Source organism: Thalassophryne amazonica, chromosome 15, assembly GCF_902500255.1.
Source record: "Thalassophryne amazonica chromosome 15, fThaAma1.1, whole genome shotgun sequence".
Classification (NCBI taxonomy): domain Eukaryota; kingdom Metazoa; phylum Chordata; class Actinopteri; order Batrachoidiformes; family Batrachoididae; genus Thalassophryne; species Thalassophryne amazonica.
In genome coordinates, this window is record NC_047117.1 from 68527470 (window position 1) to 68549488 (window position 22019).

The 22019-nt window shown below is 41.1% G+C and overlaps 1 protein-coding gene across 22 annotated transcripts in view; it reads right to left on the reverse strand.

Annotated features, from left to right (window-relative positions):
* Positions 1–22019, reverse strand: part of LOC117527150 (receptor-type tyrosine-protein phosphatase delta-like) — a 527875-nt gene that overhangs the window by 74402 nt on the left and 431454 nt on the right. For 13 of the 22 annotated variants that reach the window (XM_034189358.1, XM_034189350.1, XM_034189347.1 and 10 more), the window contains 12 exons: positions 21284–21409; positions 21020–21167; positions 20782–20927; positions 16729–16873; positions 10930–11232; positions 9706–9899; positions 9395–9421; positions 7794–7911; positions 6910–7497; positions 6371–6465; positions 3426–3682; positions 1603–1696 (listed from right to left, as the gene is read on the reverse strand). In XM_034189358.1, the coding sequence (XP_034045249.1) occupies positions 1603–1696; positions 3426–3682; positions 6371–6465; positions 6910–7497; positions 7794–7911; positions 9395–9421; positions 9706–9899; positions 10930–11232; positions 16729–16873; positions 20782–20927; positions 21020–21167; positions 21284–21409 (2241 nt within the window). The remainder of the gene's footprint in view (positions 1–1602; positions 1697–3425; positions 3683–6370; positions 6466–6909; positions 7498–7793; positions 7912–9394; positions 9422–9705; positions 9900–10929; positions 11233–16728; positions 16874–20781; positions 20928–21019; positions 21168–21283; positions 21410–22019) is intronic. The other 9 variants (XM_034189362.1, XM_034189361.1, XM_034189357.1 and 6 more) reach the window with 1 other exon arrangement.

A 22019-nucleotide genomic window follows, 5' to 3' on the forward strand; every position in this document is an offset into this window, starting at 1 on the left:
AGCTTCCAGCTCTGCCCTTACTATAGAGGGTTTTCCAGTCTGATGCAGGGGTTCCTCAAAGTGTTCCTTTCAGCGGCAGATTATATCCTCAGTTGAGGTCAACAGAGTCCCATCCTTACTGTAGACAGCTTGGATGGTTCTCTGTTTTCCCCTCCTGAGGTGCCTCATGGTTCGCCAGAAGCACCTTGGTGCCAACTGTAAGTCCTTTTCCATGGTTGCTCCGAACTCCTCCCACACCCGCTGCTTTGCCTCCCCCACAACAGAGGCTGCTGCCCTTCGGGCCTGTTGGTACCTTGCAACTGCTTCCGGAGACCTCTGAGATAACATATCCCGGAAAGACTCCTTCTTCAGACGGACAACTTCCCTGAACACTGGTGTCCACCACAGTGTTTGAGGGTTGCCGACCTTTGAGGCACCTAAGACATTCAGGCCACAGCTCCCCGCTGCACTTCAGCAATGGGAGCTTTGAACATTGCCCATTCTGGTTCAATGCCTCCAACTTCCACAGGGATGCAAGAAAAGCTCTGCTGGAGGTGTGAGTACAATTAATTTCAATTTATTTCATTTATATAGTGCCAAATCACAATGAAGCTGCCTCAAGGCGCTTCACACAAGTAAGGTCTAACCTTATCAACCCCTAGAGCAAGCACACAGGTGACAGTGGTAAGGAAAAACTCCCTCTTGATTTGAGGAAGAAACCTCAAGCAGACCAGACACAAAGGGGTGACCCTCTGCTTGGACCATGCTACTGAAGTTGAGTTGAAGATCTGTTGGACAGTGAGCTTCTCCTGACATTCCCAGTTCACCCACACAATTCATTTGGTCTTACCAGATCTGTCCAAAGTCCTCTCCCACCCTCTGATCCAGCTCACCACCAGATGGTGATCAGTTGACAGCTCTGCCCCTCTCTTCACCCGAGTGTCCAGAACATGCAGCCTCAGATCAGATGATACAATCATAAAATCGATCATTGATCTTGGGCCTAGGGTGCTCTGGTACCATGTCCACTTATGAGCATCATTATGGTCGAACATGGTGTTTGTTCTGGACAGTCCATGACTAGCACAGAAGTCCAATACAAATGACCGTTCGGGAGACATGACCATGTCTCAGATGGTATAACTCATTATTTATCAACATTTAGCTATTCATTATGGGCAGTAATTACCTAAAATACTTTGCAATATATTTATTTATTGTTTTTGTTAAGGTGCCAGTTTTCAAAATATTGAAAGATTTCAGGAGGTTGATCAGTCTCCAAGCTGCCTCATGTTCGGGTTGGGTTGGTGCGGGCTCATTGCACATTGTCCCACCCAATTTTAGCACGTTGTGCAGAACAACTCACTCAGAGATATCAGGAGTTACAAACGGAGTGCACTCCATGCCTTTCTTGTACTGTCCCAAGCTGAGCACAGGTGGGGCTGAGGTTGTTTGGAGTCCACAAAGCTCAGTAAAAAAGTGACTTTTGTTTAGTGGTGTGCCTACTCTGAAGGACTCTGCCAAATGTGGCGGGAGCTACTATGGGGAAATCAGAGGAGGTCTGCTTGGTATGTTATGATGTGAAAGATGAATTATGTATTGGTTATCTGCTGCATGTCTCACCTCATCCATGTTCATCTGGTCAGGGTCTACCCAGGGATTAAGAAATTTCCCTCCTCTCTGTTTCTTCAGTGGTACCACAACCAGATAGTAGCCCCTGACAAGAGAGCAAACACTGAGGTTATGTCTTAGATTATGTTTTCTCATTGTCTTTTATGTAATTATATATATATATATATATATATATATATATATATATATATATATATATATATATATACAGAAAATGAGATGTGAGAACATTTGCGCACGGATGGAGTAACAGTGGATCTGGAAAGTATTCACAGCGCTTCACTTTTTCCACAGTTTATGTTACAGCCTTATTCCTAAATGGGTGAAATAATTTTTTCTCCTCAAAATTCTACACACAACACCCCATAATAACTATGTGAAAAAGTTTTTTTTTAGATTTTTGCAAATTTATTAAAAATTTTAAAAAAGCTAAGAAATCACATGTATGTAAATATTCACAGCCTTTGTCATGAAGCTCAAAATTGAGCTCAGGTGCCTTCTGCTTCCACTGTCCACCTGGGGTAAATTCATTGGATTGGACATGATTTGGAAAGACACACCTGTCTACATATAAGGTCCCACAGTTGACAGTTCATCTCAGAGCACAAACCAAGCATGAAGTCAAAGAAATTGTCTGTTGACCTCAGAGGCAGAACTGTTTCGAGGCACAAATCTGGGTAAGGGTACAGAAACGTTTGTGCTGCTTTGAAGGTCCAATGAGCACAGTGGCTTCCCTCATCCATAACTGGAAGAAGTTCAGATTCACCAGGACTCTTCCTAGAGCTGGTCACCCATCTAAACTGAGTGACTGGGGGAGAATTGCATTAGTTAGGGAGGTGACCAAGAACCCGATGGTCACTCTGTCAGAGCTCTAGTATTCCTCTGTGGAGAGAGGAAAACCTTCCAGAAGGACAACCATCTATGCAGCCATCCATCAATCAGGCTTGTATGGTAGAGTGGGCAGACAGAAGCCACTTCTTAGTAAAAGGCGCATGGCAGCCCGCCTGGAGTTTGCCAAAAGGCACCTGAAGGACTCTCAGGCCATGAGAAACAAAATTCTCTCTTCACCGATGCCTAGAGCTTGAGAGGTGCTGCAAAGAAGAACGGGAAAAAAACTGCCCAAAGATAGGTGCACCAAGCTTGTGGCATCATATTCAGGAAGACTTGAGGCTGTAATTGCTGCCAAAGGTGCACCGACAAAATACTGAGCATAGGGTGTGAATACTCGTGCATGTGATTTCTTATTTATTTTTTAATAAATTTGCAAGCATTTAAAAAAACTGTTTTCATATTGTCATTATGGGGTACTGAGTGTACAATCTTGGGTGAAAAATGAATTCATTAATTTGTAATAAGGCTGTGAACATTATAAAATGTGGAAAAAAGTGAAGCGCTGTTAATACTTTCCGGATGCACCGTCATTCAAGCTGAACTTGAAAGATGAATGTTAAGGACTGCATCCACTTTGTATTTATATTTTGACGAGATTCTCTGCTTTGTGTTTTCGTCTTGCATTTTGTGTGGGAGTTTGCAGACTGGTTTTGCTGCCAGCCTCCACACCAGAGTGTGACCAGTTGGGGACAGAGGCTTCAGTTTAGCATCCTCCACTCTCTGGAACTGTCTTCTATCAGCACTCCTTCTGTGGACACTTAAGAATCATCTGAAATCTTACCTGCTCACTGAGGCCTATGGTCTCTAACGTCATCCCTCGCTGTGTATAGTGTTCTTGAGTATTGTGACAGGTGCTATATAAATTTAAGTCATTATTGTCAAATAATTGGCACTAGCTTCTTTTGTCACTCCTTCACCATTACCTGACTTGAGCTGTGGTTTGCACAGACGGGAGTTGCACCGTCACTATGCCATCAGCGTTGATCTTTCCCACAACGATGGGTTTGGTTTTTAGGATGTCGGGGGCAGTGGTGGCAGTGACGCGGTGCTGTAGGCCCCCGGCGCTGTTGGCTCGGTTGGTGAGGAGAAAAGAGTACTGGGTATCTGGCTCCAAACCAGTGATCAGTTTCTGGGTCAGCTTCCCATCCACTTCCACAGACTGACCCTTTCCATACAGGATCTAGACATAGGGTCAGTTATACTGTTAGTTATACTTAGCCAAATAAGCTAAACACACACCACCAATATGTCTTGCTCTTATTTAACTCCCTCTGAAGAGCAAATCAGATCTTTACTTTTAACTTTTTATGCATATTTAATTATAATTATGTAAAGTATGAAGTCTTTTTTTTCCTTATCTGCTCCTTTGCTGCATTAATTTACTGCTGTTTGTTGTTAATTCCAACTCACGACTTCCTCCACCTGTTTCCTATTAAGAGTTCAAGAAACATAATCTCTTAAATGAAAGACTTTCATTATAAAACACAAATTGAGGTATTGTATTAACAGCAGTTTAACACAGAGAAGAAACCACGAGGTGCACACCTCCGTCGGTGTAATAATTACCAAGGCCACTGCTAAAGTGCACCGGAAGGTGGTCAAGATTCTTTTTCTCTGTTTTAACTTCGTGACATAGAGAAAGAGATAAAAGAAACCGGTAACACTTTGCTTGAAGGTATCGTCATAATAGTGACATAAATCAAATCAATTTTATTTATATAGCGCCAAATCACAACAAACAGTTGCCCCAAGGCGCTTTATATTGTAAGGCAAGGCCATACAATAATTAAAGAAAAACCCCAACGGTCAAAACGACCCCCTGTGAGCAAGCACTTGGCGACAGTGGGAAGGAAAAACTCCCTTTTAACAGGAAGAAACCTCCAGCAGAACCAGGCTCAGGAAGGGGCAGTCTTCTGCTGGGACTGGTTGGGGCTGAGGGAGAGAACCAGGAAAAAGACCTGCTGTGGAGGGGAGCAGAGATCAATCACTAATGATTAAATGCAGAGTGGTGCATACAGAGCAAAAAGAGAAAGAAACACTCAGTGCATCATGGGAACCCCCCAGCAGTCTAAGTCTATAGCAGCATAACTAAGGGATGGTTCAGGGTCACCTGATCCAGCCCTAACTATAAACTTTAGCAAAAAGGAAAGTTTTAAGCCTAATCTTAAAAGTAGAGAGGGTGTCTGTCTCCCTGATCTGAATTGGGAGCTGGTTCCACAGGAGAGGAGCCTGAAAGCTGAAGGCTCTGCCTCCCATTCTACTCTTACAAACCCTAGGAACTACAAGTAAGCCTGCAGTCTGAGAGCGAAGCGTTCTATTGGGGTGATATGGTACTATGAAGTCCCTAAGATAAGATGGGACCTGATTATTCAAAACCTTATAAGTAAGAAGAAGAATTTTAAATTCTATTCTAGAATTAACACTGACATAACACTGTCATAAGTGTTACATGACAATCATGAACATGTCATAAACATTATATCAATGTCATAAATGTTTATTACTGCTGTCTATGAATTATGCCTCTATTTATCTTGTGTACAACCAGATAGACAGATGACAATCCTGACCAAATATTGAATGGTTGGAAACAATACACAACATGATATTACCCTAGGATATTACACTTAACACACAATTATAAACACTAGTTTAAAAAAAATTGGGAACAGGTGTGTCACACACACACACACACACACACACACACACACACACACACACATATATATATATATATATATATATATATATATATATACTGTCATATCAGACTTACCAAACAAGCTAAAGCTAACAAGCTAACCTTGGTTTAGTTTTATTAACGCAATTTTTTTTTTTGCGGGCTGGAAATGGTGTTTGGAATGGATGACGTGGGTACGAGCAGTGGTGGGCATAGTTCTGCTAACCGCTAATTAGCAAAGCTAACTATTTGTTAGCGGATTAGTTTTTCCAGCTAATTCTGAAAACCATCAGTGGACCAATTAGCTTCTGATAAATTATGTTCCCCTAACTTTCAGTCCGCTAACATTTTTTTGCTGGCATAGTGAGTAAAGCTTAAAGACCAAAAACATTTGTAAACCCTAAAATCATACATGTTAGTTCCTGTCTGTTGCGTGTTTTGCAACAATCAGAGCGCTGTGAGCTCAGTCCTCCCCAGCAGAATGGGCGGGCCGGCTACCGGCTGCTGTTGCAAAAACAGAAAGTGTAATTTACTTTCCACATGCAACAACACAGACAGTGGGCAGGAGACATGAAATGCAAAGCACTTTTCACTCATGGTTTTACTTATAAAAAAAAAAAAAACTAATTCCGGACAGTTTATCGACATTAATGGAATCTCTGCCATTTTTAGAAAATGAAAATATCAGACATATCTTTTAAAGTAATGTGCTTATTCTGAAGGTTAAATAAATAAATAAATTCCATGTGCAGTTAGCACAAACAGAGAAACTAGCAATATAGGACAAAACAAGGTTTTTGTTGTTGTTGTTTTGTAACAGGCTGTAAACATGTTTACTTCTGCTGTAAAGTTTTTTAACATAGAGATTTTAACATAGGGGTCTGTGGGGAGTGACTCGTTTTTGGAGCTGACCTCAAGCAGCCACTCAAGGAACTGCACGTTTGGCACAACCGCATTGGCTTCATTTGTCAGCACCCGAGGTTGGTGGTTTGTCTTAGGTAACTGCACCACTGCCATACTCTCATTAACTGGCAATTTTTGCAATTTGGCATCTGTTCACCACCACAATGGAGTTCTTGTAGTGTCGGCTTTCATCTTTAATTCGAGCGATTCATCAAAAATCTCTCTTTAAACCATGCGATTTGCCAATCCAAAAATCAAATCCTGCCAAAATGCAAATCTCCTTACAGTGAAGGGCTGAGAAGGGTTTTTGTCTCGAATCTCCCATGACAGAAGAATAGAATTCTTCATGGCAGCCTTCACTCTGAAGTTAGTAGCAAAAACTGCAACATAAAAGAAGAAGAAGAAGAAAAAAAAGAATATATGATTTACAAAATGAATGTCTTCACTCTCATTCACTCTCACAACAGAACCAAACACAACCGCCTTACCTGCTCATCATTCTCTAGCACCACTCTTAAGATAGCTAGTATGGTCTGATCTACACACAGTCAGTGGGACTGGACAGGGACACTCGCCCAAGACCCAAAAGTCTTACCTTGATTTTGGAAAAGGAAGTTGGGTCTAAGACTATAGTGACAAGACAACAAAAAAGGACACTTAGGATGTTGTCAGGAGATGTTGGCTGTGTGACTGTGGGTGCGTCTGGGATTGAAATATTGAAGGCAGTGGTTTGCATGTATGTTACGCAAAACATGCTATTTTGAAGCATGTCTCACATTCTGAGCGACGAAGATGGGTAGTTAGAAAGTGAGTGAGGTTCCTACCTTGGTTCAGCCGCTGTGTCCTAAACTGGACACTGGGGCTGTACGGCCCGGCGCCAACAGCCGTGAGCGCGCATACCCTGACTTGATACACAGTATCAGCACTCAGGCCTTCCAACAAAACACTCGACTCTGGAGCTGCCACCAAAACCTCAGAGGCGTTCCCGCGACTGTTTATATCCTTGTACAGAACTGAGTACGTCACTATTTTCCCATTTTGCTCAATAAGCGGGACTGATTTCCACGCCAGCCTGAGGGAGGTGGTTGAGGCCTCCTCACAGATGATATTTTCAGGGTACCCAGTAGGAACATCTTCTGGAGTAGTCACCTCCTTCACTGCCTCTCCTCCATAACCCATTTTGTTTCGGGCAGAAAGCCGGAATACATAGCTAGCACCCTTCTGAATGTCTTGGGCGGAGTAACGATTCTCATTGGCAGGAAATTCCACCACTGTAAGCGGAAGGACGTCAACACGCCCGAAGGTGAGGCGGTATCCCAGGAGTGGGGTAGGCGGATCAGGAGGTGGGTACCACTGAAGCAGGAACGTGCGAGGATCAGCGACACTCACCACCAGCTTAGGCATCTCAGGCACTAGAAGAAGGCAGTGAAAGAGAGATATGAAAAGAAAATGATGATTACAGCATAATTGCAAAGCACATCCTTTATAACCTTGAGCTGGAATGCAAAATATGATTAATGCGGCACCAAATGACCGGCCTTTTAATGGCATAGCAAGGTGTGATAGAGGGAGGCAGACGCCTTCCAGTCTTTCAGTGGCCTCAGGCACCCGTTAATGATGCTCCAGTCTCAGAGATGATTATAAGCCATATGAGCATATCAGCATCTGTGTGGTTTTGTGTCTGTTCGTGTATTTGTGTAACACTTACGTGGCAGGGCAGTGCAGACGGTTATGGGTTTGCTGCGAGCGCCGTCACCCTTAGCGGTGTAAGCACCTACTGATACAGAGTACGGAGTATCTGCCTGCAGGTCTCCAAGAACAGCCTCCTGCAGAACACAGTGAAAAGCAAGCAGATTTTTTTAGTGCAATTTTGCATGCTTCTTTTTTTAACAGTGCATTGTGTTGCGGCACCGGTCGGCATCACCGCCATTGCTCTCACTGCCTCCGATGTGCTTACCGAGTCTGTGGGCTCGGTAAGCAAGCGCCCCAGCAGGCCACTCACAACGGTAACACCGGAGGCAGTGAGCGAAGGGAGAGCACGCGGATTGTGTTCTGCATGTGTCTGTTTATAATCTTCTAGCCCAGAAGAAAAAAGAACGCCAACAACTACCCATAACTGTATTCTTCACTCGGAAAAAGACACCTGCACCAGTGGAAAAAGATGCTACAGCGGAGCGGCGCCAGTACGAAGAGGCGCAGTCAGAGGAACTGTGAAATGCTGGCGAGTCACTATTAATAATTTCTTATGTGTTCAACCTCGTAGGTTGATCGTTAAAATTAAATTTGTTAGTTCTAAAAGCCATCATAAGTATTGATAGGAAAAGTGTTCTATTTTTATTTCTCAAACAAATGTTCGGGCCTGAAAACAGGTTTTGATCTTTGGTTTCATTCTATAATACTGGACTTATTTTTTTCTACTAAGGTTTGAACTTTGAGTGTTTACACAGGAGAGAAAAGTGAGAAAATGTTCATGCCTGTTTGAGAAAAGTGTATAAAGTGTGTAGTGAGGGGTTTTACAGCCTTAAAACATCTATAATAATTGTAAAAACTAACGCTGACTACTTTGCGGATTTCACCTATTGCAGGTTATTTTTAGAACGTAACTCCCGCGATAAATGAGGGACAACTGTACTACAATGTTGTTATAACTTTCACAGTAAAACTCACTGTTTGTCTGTTAAAATGCTGGTACTGTGAAGCACATGCAGGAAAAGGAGTTGTCGTCATTAGATTTACACATTTAGCTTTACTACGCGCAGCAATGGGGACAGGCAGAAGTGTTCCCAAACTTAGTAGTCATTAATTAAAGTGTATTTTCTGAAAATGTCAGGCCCTTTGGGTCCCAAGCTTTGGCCTGATGATTGCATATGTAATGGCAGGAGAATCTCTCAAACTATCTTAACAGAACCAACACAAGAACAAAACACAAAACAAAACTATGGTTCACTTAGAATACCTTCAACAGTTTCGACATTGGAAAGTAAAAAAAAATTAAAGCTTTGTTTTCAGATACACAGAACACTATAGTTTGTACCACTGTTGGACTTTCAAAACTTAATCCCAATATTTAGGATATTTATCCATGCATGCTGTGTGCATTTTTCCAGTGTTTGGTAATAAAACTCCTGGAGAACCAAAAGCGCAGAAATGAAATAGAAAAAAAAAAAAAAAAAGGGTTGGGATTTTAAAGCTACAGTCTGAACATCTGCACATCTGTTCTTTAGTTTTGTCATTATTATTACTGTTAAGCAATAATGTGTAAAAACAAACAAGCAAACAAACAAACAAACAAAAAACAGGAGTACTCACATATTCATCGGAATCATCATATTCCCTCTGAATGATGAGATGGACAAAAGAAAGAAATAAAAAAGATTCTTAATATTCAGGCGGAATTAAAGTCAGGTGGAATTTTGCATTTTTATAATTAATTAGCATGTAGCATCTTATATAGTGTATCTTTTAACAGTGGTCATAGAGTTAAACAGGTGCTTTTTGTGTTGGACAAACATTTTCATCTTAACCATGTTTAAGGCAGTTGCATGGTTGAGTCCAAATGATTAAAAACAAACTCTTTTTTTGCACATATTTCAGTTCCTTATAAGGCAATGCAGGATTACCTGAGAGTCCTCTATGAGGATGTCCTTGATGAGAGACTGACCCTGAGGCTCACTGTACTTCATCCTGACATAGTGGACTTGGTAGCCCCGGATCTGACCGTGCTGCCGTTCAGGCGCTGGCGCTCGCCATGTCACCCTAACGGCTGAGGCGTTCACAGTCTCTGCCTCCACCCCTCGCGGTGGACCACTTGGAACTAAAAATGCATTTTGGAATAGAGGTGAAGGGTCACAGATGATGGGTACTCAAATATTTCAAGTAAAACCTTTTTTCTAATTCCAAAATACAGTTGTTTCAGGAACAGATGATAAAAGAGAACTTACAAAAGCTGAAAAACACAACCCTCTCTCAAGAAAAAAAGGTTTAATGCTGCTGTGATGCCTTGGAAAAAGTCAAAACAGCAAAAAAAAAAAAAAAAAAAAGAAAAAAGAAAAAAGACAAAATGAGTACTTGAGGAAAAAACATGGAAGAAAATAGCAGATAAGAAGTAAATGTAGAGAACGATAACAATGGCAGATAGAAAAGGATTTGTTGCCAGCGGCAGATAAACAGTGGCAGGCATTCAAAAAGAAAATACTGCTATCGAGAAAACCTCTCGTAGCGCCGCACCACGAAAAAGAAAAAGTGCTGAAAGGAAAAAGAATACTCCAACTCTCGCTTGCTCTGAGACGGACTCAGAATTACTGTACAGCTGGAGCATGTCACAAAATATTACTTTGGATGGATTGGTTAGAATGAATGAACGTCAAAATAGTCCCCAAATTATAACAAATTGCACTGATTTGAGTTGTTGAATGATATTTGAGTAATTTTCTAGGATTTGGAGAGTAGTTGGAAGGGCAAATGGGCAGCAAGAAAAGCCAAGAAGTGGGGACAGCCAAGGCGCAGCCAAAGGGTTTTAGTGGTATTAGTGAGGAGTACTGTTATCTTACAGATGGGGTAGTCCAAGCCTTTCCCCCTGCAGCCACGGGAATTTAGAATATAGGGGAAAATGTGAACCTGGCAAAAACAAAAATCACAGTCGGAGGGAAAAAAAGGGTTGTTGGTGAGGATAAAACAGAAGGAGAAAGATTCTGGCAGATAAGACAAGAATAAAGGAGGTATTTCCAGAATTGTAGTTTGGTACTTAAGGATGTCCTTGTACTCTGTGTTAGTAAGTTACAGGTAGTCATTGTTAGTGGGGCAGACCATCCTAAGACAGGCATGGGGTTTGTTTGGGAACATACCATCTTCCTCAGTGCGGATAAGGAGTTGCAAACTTTCCGGTCCATCCCCGGCTTCCGTCTGCGCCTGGACCGTAATGCCATATTCGGTCCATTTCTCCAGGTTCTCCAGGAGGAACGGTGAACTTTCTGGTGGAATTCCATTGACTCTTTTTGAAGTTTTGTTGCCCTCTGTGGTGGAGTACTGGATAGCGTATCCCGTAATGATGCCATTCTGAAACTCCAGTGGGGGCGGAGTCCAACTTACCAGGATGCTCGTAGAACTTGGCGTGGTGCACGTGATGTCCTGTGGAGGCGCTGAAGGAACTGTTTTGGCCAGTTTTGAAGAAGCAGGGGTTTGTTTGGGTAAATGTTTTCAGGTGTGTGTGTGTGTGTGTGTGAGTTGTTATTGGATGGTGGAGAAGAAATGACAGAAGTGAGGTTTGCCATGAAGGAACGGGGGATGAAATTTAGCAGACGAGAGACAGAGAACAAAAAACAAAGAAACATAAAATGAAAACAAAACACTGGAGAACCCAAAAGTTCTTATGAAAATGATCCTATGACTGGAAAACAAAATGACCGAACAAATACTGATTGATGGGCGTGACATGGGCGTCACCTCCTGCTTGGTAGACATGTTTAACTCATGAATAGGAGTGAATGGCTTAAAAGAGATGCAACACAAAAACACAGACTAGAGATTAAACACACAAACATACCTGCCCATACGTAACTTGCTTGTCCTGATAGCCTACCCAAGCCTCTGTGCCCGATCCATGATGTGCTGTACTCATCTCTAAACTTTGCCCTCTGGCTTTCATTTTTACTGAATTTCTTACAGACCTCAGATTGACAGCCAACAAATTATGCATTACTTACTGAATCATTAATGAAATGTGCAGCGCTGTGCTCTGTGAAGTACTGCGTCTGAAGTGGAGCTCATCACAGGTTCATTTTCTCTCCATCTTTGGAACTGTTCAGGTTTTGGTTGGGTTTGAGTTGGACGTTTTTATACCTTTGCCACGGAAGTTACATTTTTGACAAAATGTCAAAAAATACCGAAAGGCATCAGAGGAGCATTATAATTTGATTTCAAATGATGTACTGATTGATAGTTTGATAAAACTGTTTTTCAGGCCATATTTTTTTTTTGACAACCTGTCTGCTACAAAAGTCAATCATTTGGATTCACTCACCCAAGGAATATTCCTACCACGTTTGCTGAAAGTCTACATTCCACCAGCATGCAGGGTCATGAATTTATTTTCAAAAGACTCGCCAATTAACTGATTTAGACTAAATTGGGTTTGTCCGAGACAGGCAAGCACAGCACAACATCAAGCGTATGCTCTATGTAGTTGATTATCTGGTTGAAAAAATATACGAGGTCTGTTAGAAAAGTATCGGACCTTATTTATTTTTTCAAAAACCTGATGGATTTGAATCACGTGTGCTTGCATGAGCCAACCTTGAACCTCCGTGCGCATGCGTGAATTTTTTCACGCCTGTAGACTGCGTCATTTGCTGGCAAGCAGCATTTGTGTGAGGTCGTGTATAGTACTCTCGTTGGATTTTCATAGCAAGGAAAATGGCGGAACGACGTCTGCACAACCAATGAAGACGAACGAAGACGTCTGGACAATAGTGGAGAGCGAGCCACACTCCGGTTGGCCATTAACATGCTGAAATGACCAGATCATTTCCAAAGTGAACACTGTGGTGATGCGGGACCGTCGTGTGACTATCCGAGAAATTGCAGAGGTGGACATCAGCACTTTTTCAGCACATTCCATTGTGAAGATTTGGCCATGAAAAGAGTTGCAGCGAAATTTGTGCCAAAGCTGACGGCGGAGCAAAAGCGCCTTCGTGTTGAAGCCTCACAGGACATGCTGGACTCTGAAAAATGATGCCCATCTCTTCTGCAATTTCTCAGATAGTCACACGACTGAAAAGCCACCAAAAGCCGTCTGAATCTTCCGAATGGTTTCCACCTGGCTGTTGCCCAGTTTCTGGCAAAATTTGATGCAGCGCTGCTCCAGTCGTTCTGTCATTTCCTTGCAATAAAACCCAACGAGCGCACAGCACACGTCCTCACACAAACGCTGCTTGCCAACAACTGACACAATCGACAGGCGTGAAAAAATTCACGCATGCGCATGAAGGTTCAAGGTTGAACTTGATGGTTTTGAATCAAGCGTGCTTGATTCAAAACCATCAAGTTTTTTGAAAAAAAAAATAAGGTCCAATACTTTTCGAACAACCTCGTACAACCCCTGGCAAAAATTATGGAATCCCGGCCTCGAGGATGTTCATTCACTTGTTTAATTTTGTAGAAAAAAAGCAGATCACAGACATGACACATAACTAAAGTCATTTCAGATGGCAACTTTCTGGCTTTAAGAAACACTATAAGAATCAGGAAAAATAATTGTGGCAGTCAGTAACGGTTACTTTTTAGACCAAGCAGAGGGAAAAAAAATATGGACTCACTCAATTCTGAGGAATAAATTATGGAATCACCCTGTAAATTTTCATCCCCAAAACTAACACCTGCATCAAATGAGATCTGCTCGTTAGTCTGCATCTAAAAAGGAGTGATCACACCTTGGAGAGCTGTTGCACCAAGTGGACTGACATGAATCATGGCTCCAACACGAAAGATGTCAATTGAAACAAAGGAGAGGATTATCAAACTCTTAAAAGAGGGTAAATCATCACGCAGTGTTGCAAAAGTTGTTGGTTGTTCACAGTCAGCTGTGTCTAAACTCTGGACCAAATACAAACAACATGGGAAGGTTGTTAAAGGCAAACATACTGGTAGACCAAGGAAGACATCAAAGTGTCAAGACAGAAAACTTAAAGCAATATGTCTCAAAAATCGAAAATGCACAACAAAACAAATGAGGAACGAATGGGAGGAAACTGGAGTCAACGTCTGTGACCGAACTGTAAGAAACTGCCTAAAGGAATGGGATTTACATACGAAAAGCTAAACGAAAGCCATCATTAACACCTAAACAGAAAAAAACAAGGTTACAATGGGCTAAGGAAAAGCAATCATGTACTGTGGATGACTGGATGAAAGTCATATTCAGTGATGAATCTCGAATCTGCATTGGGCAAGGTGATGATGCTGGAACTTTTGTTTAGTGCCGTTCCAATGAGATTTATAAAGATGACTGCCTGAAGAGAACATATAAATTTCCACAGTCATTGATGATATGGGGCTGCATGTCAGGTAAAGGCACTGGGGAGATGGCTGTCATTACATCATCAATAATGCACAAGTTACATTGATATTTTGGACACTTTTCTTATCCCATCAATGGAAAGATGTTTGGGGATGATGAAATTATTTTCAAGATGATAATGCATCTTGCCATAGAGCAAAAACTGTGAAAACATTCCTTGCAAAAAGACACATAGGGTCAATGGTCATGGCCTGCAAATAGTCCGGATCTTAATCCAATTGAAATCTTTGGAAAGTTGAAGAAATGGTCCATGACAAGGCTCCAACCTGCAAAGCTGATCTGACAACAGCAATCAGAGAAAGTTGGAGCCAGATTGATGAAGAGTACTGTTTGTCACTCATTAAGTCCATGCCTCAGAGACTGCAAGCTGTTATAAAAGCCATAGGTGGTGCAACAAAATACTAGTGATGTGTTGGAGCGTTCTTTTGTTTTTCATGATTCCATAATTTTTTCCTCAGAATTGAGTGATTCCATATTTTTTCCCTCTGCTTGGTCTAAAAAAGTAACCGTTACTGACTGCCACAATTTTTTTTTCCTGATTTCTTATAGTGTTTCTTAAAGCCAGAAAGTTGCCATTTGAAATGACTTTAGTTTTGTGTCATGTCTGTGATCTGCTTTTTTTCTACAAAATTAAACAACAGAATGAACATCCTCCGAGGCCGGTGATTCCATAATTTTTGCCAGGGGTTGTATTAGCGCAACTCTGATCAGTGTAGATGCAGTGAAGGCATTCGACTCAGCTGACTGGAGCTTCTTTAACCAAACATTGGAACGTTTTAGCTTTAATGAGAAATCAGTACAGTGTACTAGATCACTTTACTTAAACCCCACTGCTAGAATAAGAATAATTGGGACTTTGGTGTGACATTTGGAAGAATCAAGCTAAGATCTCCAACTCGAGGTCATTGTGGGAATTTTGCTGGAAATGTATTATGCAATATTTTCAACTCGAAAACTGATATTTAAGAGGCGAGCCTTCCAGGGAAAGAGGACTGTCGGAGAAAATGTGGCTAACCCAAGGCTGACTGCTTTCATATATTTTGGGAATGCCCTCTAATTCATTCATAATGGCAAGAGTTGACCAGAGAAATAAGGACAATTTTTGGTATTGAAGTTCATTGTTGTTTTCTCACCATGTTCCTGGGTAGAATGCAAGATGGACTGAAATCTCAAGACAAATACCTTTGCAAAATAATCTTAGCTGCAAGCAAGAAAGCCACCACACAGACATGACTGCAGGTAAACTCACTATTAAAGGATAAAATATATTCTATGTTAAAATTAATTTACACAAATTAACTTGCACATTGAGATTAAGAATTGAACAATGCTTAAAAGACTGGGAAAAACAGAATTCATATCTTGCCAGATGTAACCATTTTTCTGTATAGATACTTCTATTTTTGTACTGATGTATGGCCCTGAGCAGCCATTCTTTACTCCCTTTTTTCCTCCCCCTTTTGCCCTGAAAATGCAATAAAAAGAAAGTTAAAAAAAAACAAACAATAAAAAAAAAACAAAAAACAAAAACTGAAGACTTGGCAATAAGCTTGAGTCTAACATGAAGTGAAAAAGAACTGTGAATTGGAGTGGAACAACTGAAAGAAGCAGAGCTGGGGGAAAAAGTTATTTTTTTAAACTATGAGATATGTTAGATTAGACTAAATTACATAGAATTTTATTAATCCCCTGGGAAGACTCCCTAGGGGAAATTGAGGTTCCAGCAGCATTGTATGGCAGCACACAGGGTAAGAAGCACACAGAGTATCAAAAGTAGAAGTAAAAAACAATTTGCAAACTGTAAATACAAATATAAATACCAGAAATACTGTTCGCTACTGGCTTACTGGCTACTACTGTTGCTCTCCTTCCTGTCCCCTGTCTTCCTGTTACTCCACTTCGCCCCGAGTGAGGAGTTGTACAGTCTGATGGTCTGATGTGTATGCATGGCTGGCAGGTTGTTTATGCTGTACCCTGACTCTTACCCAAATGAACTCTGAGATAGGTTTGAGTCCCCCTGTGAGCCTTAAATGGGATATATGGGTATAAATATTGGACAAATGGAAATCTGGAGAGGCGTCACTTCAGTTTATCAAAATTTTGTGTATCATGGTCAAAGATGAAGATAAGAAATGTGGACTGAGCTGCTTGTTCTGCTGCCACCTCAACTAGCAGCAGAAAATGAATGAATGAATGAATGTAGGACCACAGAGTAGACATGCAGGCCATGAAATATCCGGTTCAAAAATCTGGTTGAGACAAAGGTTAAACTCTATTGAGTCAGATATGCTATTTCATAATATATTTGTTGAAATATCAGTCTGAGGTCAGTTATGATCTGGATTCATCATAGCCCCTTTCTGGCAATGCAAAACCAAGATTAAAATAACTAAATTGCTTCATCAATACTATTTGTACATACTATTTTGTTATAATTGCATTTGTCCATTGGCATGTCTTTGAAATATAGTCTTTGCATTGTCAAAACTGAAGCATGATTTTCTTTCTCGCTCTCACTCAAAGGCACTCACACACGTTCACACACAGTAGTGCATGCGGTTGGACCTACGCGTCTGCGGCGTGTCAATGGTAATCTCGTTGGTATAAGCTCCAATTCCGTGCTTGCTCTTGGCAGCTAACTGGAAGGTGTAGGTGGAGAAAGGCTTCAGGTTTTTCAGCAGGTAGGAAGTTGTTGGCTCAAAGTTCACTTTCTTCTAAAGGGTCATAAACACACAACACAAGAGGTCAGTGGAAGAGTTCATATTGTGAGATGGCAGAAAAACAGTCAGGGTTGGCACAAGTTACATGTTTAATTCTGAAATGCCAGATGTTGAAAATTAGTATGCAGTCGTTTCAAGTCTTTCAATAAATAACTGCATCTTATGGCCATATTTGTGGTTTGCTGAAGACACTGAAAGTGGATAGTAGCAAGTATTCTTTAAAATTACAAATTTTTTTTACATAGTAGCACCATCAAGTACAACTGCAGAAATACAATCTTACTGAATTCAGGAGAATGATCAAGCCCACAAAATACTACCCACAGTTCTGTCATGCTAGTTGCACATGTATTACATATCGATGGTACGAAATCTTTTGTGATCAACTTCTGAAAATGTAGTGTATTTTCCTGAGCATAAGTCACATTTTTTAGTAGTTTGGGAGGTGCTGCAATTTGTATTCCAGTGTGATTTATACTTAGGTGTGACATATATATTGTTTTTTCCTGTTCAAGAGGCTTTGTTATTCTTTTATTAATTGATTTATTTAAAAGGGACAGTACATATTAATGAACATATACAAAATGTAAATATGTCAGATTTTAGCCATAGGCTAATTTTCATCTGTAGTCCCTGGCAGGCTGATGTAAAAATTAACAAACAATTAACAATAAGAACACATGGACGTTACAGGAACTTACAATACAACAAACTACACTACATAGGGATCCCTAACTATTACAACAAGACACAAGACCGGAACAAGACACAGGAAACTAGTGGACAAAGGGCAGGGGAAGGGGAAGGGGAAGGGCAGGGGAAGACAGAGGAGGACTAGGAAATAGAAAAGGATTAGTGGAGGACACAGGAGAGAGTTGGTCAGAGTGTGAGTGGTTCTCTTACACAAACTCAGTCAAAGGAGGGCACACAGATAAAACAAACAAACAAAAAACAAACTACAAAATCACTACAATTACAATACAATTTACAAATCTAATTTCATGCATTTGTATATTTTAAAAACAATAACTTATAAAGTGCTGTGGTGCCTTGCACATTTCCCTAAGGTTCTTCCTAGTTTCTACAATTGAATTCATGATGTTCACATTTTTTGATTTGATGTGAGCCACTCTGTTAAGTGACTTTTGAAAGCTTTAAAGCTTGGGGCCTCCCTCACTGTTCCATTGGACACTGCCTTTTGTAGGACAGGAGATTTTGCGCAAAACCTGTTTTCTCAACAGGTGCGACTTATACTCCACAAAAGACGGGAACCAGTGTTGCCACAGTTACTTTTTACAGTTACATTTTACAGATACTTTATACAGTTACTTCATCAACTGCTGACAACTTATCGGCAGCTGCTGAATGTAACTAGTAATCTAATGTAGCTAGTAATCTAATTTGGTTATTTTTAAGATTGAGTACTTAGAAAAGTAACCATTAGTTACTCGGCTGATTAGTTATTTTGCTGATGACTCAATCTTAAGAGTAACCATGTTACTAATTACCTTATTAGTTACATTACTTATTAGTCACACGTTGTTTGCAGCTGCTAATAAAGTAACTGTATAAAGTAACTAAGAAAGTAATTTTTCAAAGTAACTGTGGCAACACTGACAGTAACTGACAAATATGATACATTGTAAAACCACAAAAGACAATTATCCCCGACAATTATATAAGACAATTACTTTCTTTCATGCACATCTTTATTTGGTGTGCTACTGTTGTGTGGAGTTTCACTGAAATTCATGAAGCAGGTACCAGGTACTTTTCACAATTCCTGTGCTAGTCAGACGACATACCGGATCAAGACAGCGTCCAGTTTAAAAATGAACGGCACATTTCACTGTTACAGGAGTTTTTGTCATGGAAAGAGAAGCTGCTCCACCGCGCGTCGCGGTGCAGCCACTCGGTGCAAAGCAACGCCGTGATGAAGCCTCACGGGACATGTTCTGGTATGTCCAGCTCATGCACAATCACAATCGGATATTCACACGACTGGAAAGCAACCGGAATCCATCTGAAATCCACCTGAAAGCTGTCCTGTGAGACCAACACCGAGGTGGTTTTGTCCCGCGTAATGAACGGAGCCGTGGCGCGTCCCTCCGCTTTTCTTTCCATGAAAAAAACTCCTGTAACGGTGGAATGTGCCGGAAAAAGTGCTGATGTCCACATCTTCTGCCTTTTTGTGAAAGTCAGACGAGGTCCCGGATCAACAAAGCCTTCATGTTGGAAATGATCTGGTTGTTCCAGCGGGGTGTCAGCTTGTCGATGGGGGCTGGGAGTGCGCCGCGCTCTCAGCAGTTGTGGGCCGTCCTTAAAGCAGCAGTAACACCCCGTAATCTATTTAATCCCCATAAAATTGTCCCTGAAAGCCATATTAATTTTCCGAACGGTGTCCACCTGGAGGTCTCTCACAGTTTCTGGAAAAAAATTGATGCAGCAAAGCTCCAAATCGTTGAGACATTTATTCGCAATAAAAAATAGACGAGAGGGGTGGACCACACCTCACTCAAAGCCTGCTCACAGGCGAATGACGCAACCGACAGGCATGAAAAAACTCACGCATGCGCACGAGGGTTCAAGCTTGTCTGACGCAATCACATGTGATTCAAATCCATATGGTTTTTTTAAAAAATAATAAGGTTGGATACTTTTGTAACAGACCTCGTATATATATATATATATATATATATATATATATATATATATATATATATATATATATATATATATATATATATACACTCAACAAAATATAGACGCAACACTTTTGGTTTTGCTCCCATTTTGTATGAGATGAACTCAAAGATCTAAAACTTTTTCCACATACACAATATCACCATTTCCCTCAAATATTGTTCACAAACCAGTCTAAATCTGTGATAGTGAGCACTTCTCCTTTGCTGAGATAATCCATCCCACCTCACAGGTGTGCCATACCAAGATGCTGATTAGACACCATGATTAGTGCACAGGTGTGCCTTAGACTGCCCACAATAAAAGGCCACTCTGAAAGGTGCAGTTTTATCACACAGCACAATGCCACAGATGTTGCAAGATTTGAGGGAGCGTGCAGTCGGCATGCTGACAGCAGGAATGTCAACCAGAGCTGTTGCTCGTGTATTGAATGTTCATTTCTCTACCATAAGCCGTCTCCAAAGGCGTTTCAGAGAATTTGGCAGTACATCCAACCAGCCTCACAACCGCAGACCACGTGTAACCACACCAGCCCAGGACCTCCACATCCAGCATGTTCACCTCCAAGATCGTCTGAGACCAGCCACTAGGACAACTGCTGAAACAATCGGTTTGCATAACCAAAGAATTTCTGCACAAACTGTCAGAAACCGGCTCAGGGAAGCTCATCTGCATGCTCGTCGTCCTCATCGGGGTCTCGACCTGACTCCAGTTCGTCGTCGTAACCGACTTGAGTGGGCAAATGCTCACATTCGTTGGCGTTTGGCACGTTGGAGAGGTGTTCTCTTCACGGATGATGCAAAGGAGATGTGTTGCACTGCATGAGGCAAATGGTGGTCACACCAGATACTGACTGGTATCCCCCCCAATAAAACAAAACTGCACCTTTCAGATCTTTGAGTTCATCTCATACAAAATGGGAGCAAAACCAAAAGTGTTGCGTTTATATTTTTGTTGAGTGTATATATATATATATATATATATATATATATATATATATATATATATGTATATATATATATAATCATTTCACAAATCAATCATGTTAACCTTTGAACATTTCAGCTGACTCTCACATTCTAAAAAAGAGAACAGCTCTTTTCATCATCCATCTATCTTGCAATTAGGATTTCATGAATCTATATGTTAACTCATATGTTCACCCATTCATCCAAACGTCTCTCTCTCTCCTGCCTTACCTCCTCTGTGTCGTCAACTCGTCGATAAACCAGTTCATAACCTGTGATCTGGTTGTCAGGACCGCCCTGTGGGGGGGCCACCCAGGACAACAGGATACTGGTCTCTGATTTAGCCTCACCCTTAAACTCTGAAGGCTGGGAAGGAACTAAAGTGGGAAGAAAAAAAAATTATGGATACATTTTTAGTGAAGCATGGAAAATATGGCACACATCTTTCCCTCCTTTTCCCATTTCCCACCTCCAGTCTTGGCTATAATCTGGAGGTCCTGGGACATGGGTCCATCCCCAACAGATGTGAAGGCCAGGACTTTGATGTAATAAGTCTTGTTAGGAGTCAAACCCTTGATGGTGATGAAGTTGGCGCTAATCACCATCTGCTTCTCCCACTGCATAACACAATGCATGAAGACAAGCAGGCAGATGCACGCTTATACACGAGGAACATGCACACAGCACCTGTCACCAGTTGTCAACAAAAAGGAACAAGCAAACAGTTACACACCTGGTTGACTTGCAGTGTGTTGTCAGAGGTGTAGTAGACTCTATAGCCCACCACCTGTCCATTAGGCTCCTCTGGCTCATCCCAGTGGATGATTGCTGTTGTGGTGCTCAGCATACGACCTCTGACCTTGAGGGAAACAGGAATCTCAGATACACTGCATGAAGACAAACTGCATTGGAATGTTCAATGGTGCAAGTTTGGCTGAAAATGGGGTTGAAGAATGTGACTTTAACTTATGAAATCAAGGCTTAGAATGAAAACAATTTCAACAGTAAGCTCCATGTAGAGACAAACAAGAGCCGTCAAAATTCAGATCATTCCCAGCTTTAGAACAACATAACAGGTTCGAGATCACCAATTTGTTAATTTTTGGATCTTGACACAGTTGTGGCTAATCCTGAAGGCAGAATGACATAAAATTTACATCAAAAGCGTTTTTAATTGTGTGTGCTGACTCCTCGATAAAATAATGGAGGAACTGGGGTTGCATGATGTCCATGTTGATGTTTCCATTTCAGGAATTGCAATATTAATAAGGCAAATTAAATCACTCATTTGAATCTACAACTTTTTTCATAGCTTGATTTAAAACAAGTGCATTAACTGCACTAACCCACAGCAAACACTGATACTTTTACCATTGAGAAGTGATGCTTTTCTGCAGATAGGCAATAGGTTTCGTGGGATCAATATACCTAACATACATATCAAATTAATAAAGAAGTGAATGCAAGCG